This window comes from Stylophora pistillata, chromosome 5 (genome assembly GCF_964205215.1).
Source record: "Stylophora pistillata chromosome 5, jaStyPist1.2, whole genome shotgun sequence".
NCBI classification, from domain to species: Eukaryota; Metazoa; Cnidaria; class Anthozoa; order Scleractinia; family Pocilloporidae; genus Stylophora; species Stylophora pistillata.
The window spans coordinates 25763760-25772767 of NC_142523.1; the positions used below are offsets into that span (position 1 = coordinate 25763760).

General features: G+C 36.9%; 1 protein-coding gene across 3 annotated transcripts in view; it reads left to right on the top strand.

Moving 5' to 3' along the window:
- The first annotated feature begins 5053 nt into the window (after positions 1-5053).
- LOC148731058 (uncharacterized) overlaps positions 5054-9008 on the top strand; it is a 9950-nt gene continuing 5995 nt past the window's right edge. Inside the window, exons 1-3 of one of the 3 annotated variants that reach the window (XR_016001059.1) lie at positions 5054-5121; positions 5258-6566; positions 6930-7123. Coding sequence is in view for 2 of the 3 variants with exons in the window: in XM_088759751.1 (XP_088615877.1) it covers positions 5398-6183 (786 nt within the window). In the remaining variant the exon portion in view is untranslated. The other 2 variants (XM_088759751.1, XM_088759752.1) reach the window with 2 other exon arrangements.

Here is a 9008-nt window from a genome sequence, read left to right on the forward strand (position 1 = left end):
TGCAAATACAACCAAAGGCTTATTTGAAATACGAGTACTTTGATCTCAAACAATTAAATCAGTTAGGGAATAGGTAAACATACGTAGCACAATAAATAGGTACTTACGAACTGTTGAGCATGAGGTGAAATGAAAGAAAGAAAACAACAAATAGTCAACTGTTGTTAATCATTTTAGCATACTTATCATTAACCTTTATTCCCAGAAAAAATGGCAGGAAACCTGTGTTGGTTGAAATCTCGTCTATTCGGAGACTACGTAGAAAGTTATTTTGCGAGTAGTGAATAGCGAAGGGCGTTACGATCAGACTTTTTAATACTTTAGAAATATGAAAAGTCGTCCAAAGAAAGGGAATCGGGTTGCAGGGCCCTTTTTGCTTTTATCAATAACAAAATGGAACAAATCCTATGTCAAATGCAGCTACCTGTGTGTTATTGTTCTCGTAACTTCCAAGCTATCTCGATCGATATTATTCAGCCGCTCGAAAGTAAGTGCATTCTATGCAAATACAACCAAAGGCTTATTTGAAATACGAGTACTTTGATCTCAAACAATTAAATCAGTTAGGGAATAGGTAAACATACGTAGCACAATAAATAGGTACTTACGAACTGTTGAGCATGAGGTGAAATGAAAGAAAGAAAACAACAAATAGTCAACTGTTGTTAATCATTTTAGCATACTTATCATTAACCTTTATTCCCAGAAAAAATGGCAGGAAACCTGTGTTGGTTGAAATCTCGTCTATTCGGAGACTACGTAGAAAGTTATTTTGCGAGTAGTGAATAGCGAAGGGCGTTACGATCAGACTTTTTAATACTTTAGAAATATGAAAAGTCGTCCAAAAAAAGGGAATCGGGTTGCAGGGCCCTTTTTGCTTTTATCAATAACAAAATGGAACAAATCCTATGTCAAATGCAGCTACCTGTTTGTTATATTTCTCGTAACTTCCAAGCTATCTCGATCGATATTATTCAGCCGCTCGAAAGTAAGTGCATTCTATGCAAATACAACCAAAGGCTCATTTGAAATACGAGTACTTTGATCTCAAACAATTAAATCAGTTAACGAATAGGTAAACATACGTAGCACAATAAATAGGTACTTACCAACTGTTGAGCATGAGGTGAAATGAAAGAAAGAAAACAACAAATAGTCAACTGTTGTTAATCATTTTAGCATACTTATCATTAACCTTTATTCCCAGAAAAAATGGCAGGAAACCTGTGTTGGTTGAAATCTCGTCTATTCGGAGACTACGTAGAAAGTTATTTTGCGAGTAGTGAATAGCGAAGGGCGTTACGATCAGACTTTTTAATACTTTAGAAATATGAAAAGTCGTCCAAAAAAAGGGAATCGGGTTGCAGGGCCCTTTTTGCTTTTATCAATAACAAAATGGAACAAATCCTATGTCAAATGCAGCTACCTGTTTGTTATATTTCTCGTAACTTCCAAGCTATCTCGATCGATATTATTCAGCCGCTCGAAAGTAAGTGCATTCTATGCAAATACAACCAAAGGCTTATTTGAAATACGAGTACTTTGATCTCAAACAATTAAATCAGTTAAGGAATAGGTAAACATACGTAGCACAATAAATAGGTACTTACACCCTGTTGAGCATGAGGTGAAATGAAAGAAAGAAAACAACAAATAGTCAACTGTTGTTAATCATTTTAGCATACTTATCATTAACCTTTATTCCCAGAAAAAATGGCAGGAAACCTGTGTTGGTTGAAATCTCGTCTATTCGGAGACTACGTAGAAAGTTATTTTGCGAGTAGTGAATAGCGAAGGCCGTTACGATCAGACTTTTTAATACTTTAGAAATATGAAAAGTCGTCCAAAAAAAGGGAATCGGGTTGCAGGGCCCTTTTTGCTTTTATCAATAACAAAATGGAACAAATCCTATGTCAAATGCAGCTACCTGTTTGTTATATTTCTCGTAACTTCCAAGCTATCTCGATCGATATTATTCAGCCGCTCGAAAGTAAGTGCATTCTATGCAAATACAACCAAAGGCTTATTTGAAATACGAGTACTTTGATCTCAAACAATTAAATCAGTTAAGGAATAGGTAAACATACGTAGCACAATAAATAGGTACTTACACCCTGTTGAGCATGAGGTGAAATGAAAGAAAGAAAACAACAAATAGTCAACTGTTGTTAATCATTTTAGCATACTTATCATTAACCTTTATTCCCAGAAAAAATGGCAGGAAACCTGTGTTGGTTGAAATCTCGTCTATTCGGAGACTACGTAGAAAGTTATTTTGCGAGTAGTGAATAGCGAAGGGCGTTACGATCAGACTTTTTAATACTTTAGAAATATGAAAAGTCGTCCAAAAAAAGGGAATCGGGTTGCAGGGCCCTTTTTGCTTTTATCAATAACAAAACGGAACAAATCCTATGTCAAATGCAGCTACCTGTTTGTTATATTTCTCGTAGCTTCCAAGCTATCTCGATCGATATTATTCAGCCGCTCGAAAGTAAGTGCATTCTATGCAAATACAACCAAAGGCTTATTTGAAATACGAGTACTTTGATCTCAAACAATTAAATCAGTTAAGGAATAGGTAAACATACGTAGCACAATAAATAGGTACTTACGGTCTGTTGAGCATGAGGTGAAATGAAAGAAAGAAAACAACAAATAGTCAACTGTTGTTAATCATTTTAGCATACTTGTCATTAACCTTTATTCCCAGAAAAAATGGCAGGAAACCTGTGTTGGTTGAAATCTCGTCTATTCGGAGACTACGTAGAAAGTTATTTTGCGAGTAGTGAACAGCGAAGGGCGTTACGATCAGACTTTTTAATACTTTAGAAATATGAAAAGTCGTCCAAAAAAGGGGAATCGGGTTGCAGGGCCCTTTTTGCTTTTATCAATAACAAAATGGAACAAATCCTATGTCAAATGCAGCTACCTGTGTGTTATTGTTCTCGTAACTTCCAAGCTATCTCGATCGATATTATTCAGCCGCTCGAAAGTAAGTGCATTCTATGCAAATACAACCAAAGGCTTATTTGAAATACGAGTACTTTGATCTCAAACAATTAAATCAGTTAGGGAATAGGTAAACATACGTAGCACAATAAATAGGTACTTACGAACTGTTGAGCATGAGGTGAAATGAAAGAAAGAAAACAACAAATAGTCAACTGTTGTTAATCATTTTAGCATACTTATCATTAACCTTTATTCCCAGAAAAAATGGCAGGAAACCTGTGTTGGTTGAAATCTCGTCTATTCGGAGACTACGTAGAAAGTTATTTTGCGAGTAGTGAATAGCGAAGGGCGTTACGATCAGACTTTTTAATACTTTAGAAATATGAAAAGTCGTCCAAAAAAAGGGAATCGGGTTGCAGGGCCCCTTTTGCTTTTATCAATAACAAAATGGAACAAATCCTATGTCAAATGCAGCTACCTGTGTGTTATTGTTCTCGTAACTTCCAAGCTATCTCGATCGATATTATTCAGCCGCTCGAAAGTAAGTGCATTCTATGCAAATACAACCAAAGGCTTGTTTGAAATACGAGTACTTTGATCTCAAACAATTAAATCAGTTAAGGAATAGGTAAACATACGTAGCACAACAAATAGGTACTTACACCCTGTTGAGCATGAGGTGAAATGAAAGAAAGAAAACAACAAATAGTCAACTGTTGTTAATCATTTTAGCATACTTATCATTAACCTTTATTCCCAGAAAAAATGGCAGGAAACCTGTGTTGGTTGAAATCTCGTCTATTCGGAGACTACGTAGAAAGTTATTTTGCGAGTAGTGAATAGCGAAGGGCGTTACGATCAGACTTTTTAATACTTTAGAAATATGAAATGTCGTCCAAAAAAAGGGAATCGGGTTGCAGGGCCCTTTTTGCTTTTATCAATAACAAAATGGAACAAATCCTTTGTCAAATGCAGCTACCTGTTTGTTATTGTTCTCGTAACTTCCAAGCTATCTCGATCGATATTATTCAGCCGCTCGAAAGTAAGTGTATTCTATGCAAATACAACCAAAGGCTTATTTGAAATACGAGTACTTTGATCTCAAACAATTAAATCAGTTAACGAATAGGTAAACATACGTAGCACAATAAATAGGTACTTACGGTCTGTTGAGCATGAGGTGAAATGAAAGAAAGAAAACAACAAATAGTCAACTGTTGTTAATCATTTTAGCATACTTATCATTAACCTTTATTCCCAGAAAAAATGGCAGGAAACCTGTGTTGGTTGAAATCTCGTCTATTCGGAGACTACGTAGAAAGTTATTTTGCGAGTAGTGAATAGCGAAGGGCGTTACGATCAGACTTTTTAATACTTTAGAAATATGAAAAGTCGTCCAAAAAAAGGGAATCGGGTTGCAGGGCCCTTTTTGCTTTTATCAATAACAAAATGGAACAAATCCTATGTCAAATGCAGCTACCTGTGTGTTATTGTTCTCGTAACTTCCAAGCTATCTCGATCGATATTATTCAGCCGCTCGAAAGTAAGTGCATTCTATGCAAATACAACCAAAGGCTTATTTGAAATACGAGTACTTTGATCTCAAACAATTAAATCAGTTAAGGAATAGGTAAACATACGTAGCACAATAAATAGGTACTTACACCCTGTTGAGCATGAGGTGAAATGAAAGAAAGAAAACAACAAATAGTCAACTGTTGTTAATCATTTTAGCATACTTATCATTAACCTTTATTCCCAGAAAAAATGGCAGGAAACCTGTGTTGGTTGAAATCTCGTCTATTCGGAGACTACGTAGAAAGTTATTTTGCGAGTAGTGAATAGCGAAGGGCGTTACGATCAGACTTTTTAATACTTTAAAAATATGAAAAGTCGTCCAAAAAAAGGGAATCGGGTTGCAGGGCCCTTTTTGCTTTTATCAATAACAAAATGGAACAAATCCTATGTCAAATGCAGCTACCTGTTTGTTATATTTCTCGTAACTTCCAAGCTATCTCGATCGATATTATTCAGCCGCTCGAAAGTAAGTGCATTCTATGCAAATACAACCAAAGGCTTCCCAAAGAATGGAATGTATTTTAAAACCTGAAGACTGCTTCGTCGAGAAATTCTATTATTGATCATTAAGTTAATTTATCCGCTAATAAGGTACGTTATAGTGATGTCATAATACTAATGTAAGTCATTTGTCAGCTGTGGACCTGGTCGACTCACTTGGTAAATATCAAATCGTTTCGTATACTTTATTATCTGAGCATTTTATAACAATGTGACTTCCTTTTAGGATTCGAACGCACTTCTTTGATTGTCTGACACTATAGTCGTCAATAAAGATGTTTGATAACAGTGAACCAAAAGCCCATAACTGACGAAACATTCGAATCCCAATCGGTAACTCCGAGGACCGTGACGGATATCACTGAGATGGCAGAAGAAGCCAGAAACATTCGACGAACAGCCAAAGCAATGTATACCAGGATGCACAATGAACTCCTGAAGCCTATGGATGCCGACCAAGGACGAAAAATGGTCCAAGGTAATTACGTGAAGCTTTCAGAAGCATGGGATATCGTTGAAAGTAAGCACGATCTATACACGATGTATTTAACGGATGAAGAACTGGAAGTCACGGAGAGGTGGATTACCGAGTTGCGGGACCTGTTTGTAGAAGCGACAGCGCGTAAAATCCAGTATATACAGAAATCAGTTAGATCAGAAATTGTCATGCGAGAGAACACATTACGTCATGAAACAGAAATGAAGGAGCGCGCGGAAAGAAAGAGGAAAGCAGAAAAGGGACTTACAATGCGCGCGAAAGCGCAAACAGTTTTTGGCACTATCTGTAATAATAGAAAGCATATTCGTGATAATAACATTGCCGCACATACTCTGGAAAGGTCTTTAAGACAGATAGAAGATGCGTATGCCGAGTGTAAAATTGCAAACGTTGACGTTTTAGATTTAGCAGACCATGACACTTCAGAAAACGCTATAAAATTTGCATCACAGATACAATGCCGGCTCGATGATATGACTGAAAAGCTCAGGTCGTTAATCGGTCCAAAAGATGATAAAATAGCAAAGAGAGAGACTTTCCCGTCCTCGAACCTTCAGTTAGAAAAAATAGAATTGCTGCGATTTGAAGGAGAAGTTCGCGCTTATGCACAATTCAAACGAGACTTTAAAAAACCGACCATGCCGCATCTCTAAAGCGACGATGTCTCCTATGTACTACGTTCATGCTCAAGGCCGGTTTTCACTAGCGCTAAAAGAACAAGCCCAAGAATAAGCACAAGCACAAGCATAAGCAAGTGAGAACACAGAACATAAGCATAAGAGCATACGCAGTATCAAAAAATTCTTCGTTACCAGTCTTCCTCGACTACAATCAAGATGGTGGATGAAGATGAAATCTTTCTCTTTGCGTTGCTTGTAATTTACTTTTTTCGCTTACGAAGACGACGTAATGCCAGAAGATCCATCAGACCTAGAAGGTTTTGGGTAAGGGAGATGTATCGTCGCAAGAAAGCTCAAGGGGAGTTCAATTACCTTGTTTTGGAACTTCGTGGTAGTGACAGAGAGCTATACTTTCGGTAAGCGAATTTTAAAAGTCTGCTGAAAAACTAGTGTAAAAGGCTTACACTCCGAACATTATTGCCGCTGGCGTTTTGTTATTTTGCAGGCAAGTTTTTGTATGTTACTTTATTTTAAAAAAATCCCTGAAAATAGCATGAAAATATAAACTTGATAAATATATTTTTTGCCTCAGTACTGTTACTTTGTATATGCTACAGTAAATTTTCCATTCCAATTTTAGTTCAACATGATGTTACAAGGGCACGCTCGAAATATTATTGTTCAAATATAAAGTTCCGTCATTGGTTCATTGAATGATTATTGGTCTCATTTTAGTTACATGAGAATGTCACGACTGTTTTGATTGCCTCGTTTCCAAGGTTGGCCCACTTATAAGAAGCAAGTTATAAAATTCAGACAGCCTATCTCACCATCAGAACGTCTTGCACTGACCATACGTTATTTGGCTTCTGGTGACAGTCAACAATCCATGTCCTTTCCTTATTGAATATGGAATATCCATAACCAGCAATTTCAACCCCTTCTAGATTCTAGAGTGATATCTCTGAGAGAGGTAAATGCAATTTGTCTTTATAACACTTGTATAAATTGCTGTCTTATCATAAATATGATAACACAATACTTTACATACGAATTGTCCTGTTGATGTTTTTGTACATAATACACAGATTATGAGTAAGGCTGTCACTAAGGAAACAAGAGATCAATGATGTGTTTTGAGTTTGAGAAAGGAGGGATTGGCTGATTGACATGGTCAGGAACCGGCTAAATGCTTTCAACATTCAACAACACAATCCTTTTGTTTATTACAACACCCATGTGAAATGGGAATAGTTTCAAAACTGTTTCTTTGAAAAGAACACAACTCTCAATTTATAATTATTTTATAATCTATAACTATAACTTGTACAATAATTATTTCAATACTTTTGTAATAATGAAATAATGTTGAAATTGCATCACAGCAGACTCAGACAATTATGCCTTGTTTCAAATACCAATACATAACTAAGTAGGGTGGATGCTCTTGGCATTTATAACCCCTCGTGTCGACGTTGCTGGAGGAAGTAACCTGGGGGATATGTTGAAACAGCCTCTACATTACCCAGCTCAGACATGAAACTACTGCTAGCAGTTTCAGGGTACCTAGAAGCTACATACCTAACAGTATTAACATCTTGAGAATTAATCTTTAATAAGCGTGAAAAAATCAAATTGTTTATTTCCATTTTGGTCGTCAGTCTTTCTTGTGTTGGCATCTTTCTCAATTGGGCAGCTACCAGTTCTCCAAAAAGGCGTTCTTCATCTTTTTGTTCTCTCTGACTGTCTCTACTTACAAGGTGATTTCCAATAGATTTGAGAAAATCCATTGCAGCTCCTTCAATAGCTTCATTATTTACTCTAGGGCGTTTGGCATGCAGGTATTTTGGCTGACCAGTTACTTTAGACTTTAATGACTTAGACGTTAATGATTTTGGCTCAAAGCCAAAATCATTAACGTCTAAGTAATGAAGTAAGGTATATGCACTACCAGAGCTGCTGTCTACTGGAGTGCATATACCTTCATCTTCAATATCAGCATCATCTAGTTGTGAGGTTTCATCTATCACTATAAGATTACTGGAAGATCGACGGGGTTGAACATATGGATCCAGCCAGGCCAAACACATGCACATGTCGCTTGTTTCACTTTTGGCATCTATGACAGATTGTGTATCCGCTCCACTGACGTTAACACTCTGTACTTTCTTCTTGTTTCTTGAATATCTGTCCCTCAGGTTTTTGAAAGCAGAGTCTGCATCTTTACCTAAAATTTATAAGCATCGATTCTTAGTCTATATTGGCCCATTTCAGTTTGAAAAACCTCAAACCTACTTTGCACACAACGATACTTGATAGAGATCAACCATGTGCTTCATTTTATCAAATAATATCCAGTCACAAGAGAAACAGCTTGCCATTTCGGGCGAATTCTTCAATTGTACGAACTGGTTTGTGTTACGTTAATATCAAAATAAAGTGGACGCGAGTACTATCAATACCATGGAAAAGCTTCATGAGGTAAACCTTGTTAATCTTAAACTTAGCCTAGAAATGATGAGAGAAAGCAATAATTACCTGAGGGAAACCAGTCTTCCATGCGACGTCTTGCCATGCAAGCTCCTTTTTGTTGCGGTGTTTAAAATCTTTACTTACTTTATCATACAAAACCGGGTATTGTCTCACCGCCTCGGAGAGAAGTTCATCTACTGACAGCTCTGCATTTGCCGAATTGCAAATCGATTGGAGTCCGCCATTTTGTTTGTGGATAGTTTCTCGAGGAGGTATGGGTCAAATTGAGCGATGATTCGTTGACCACCTTACGCTTATGCTTATATATGCTTATTTCACACGCGTTCGCACTACGACATAAGTACGACATAAGCATAACATGTGCT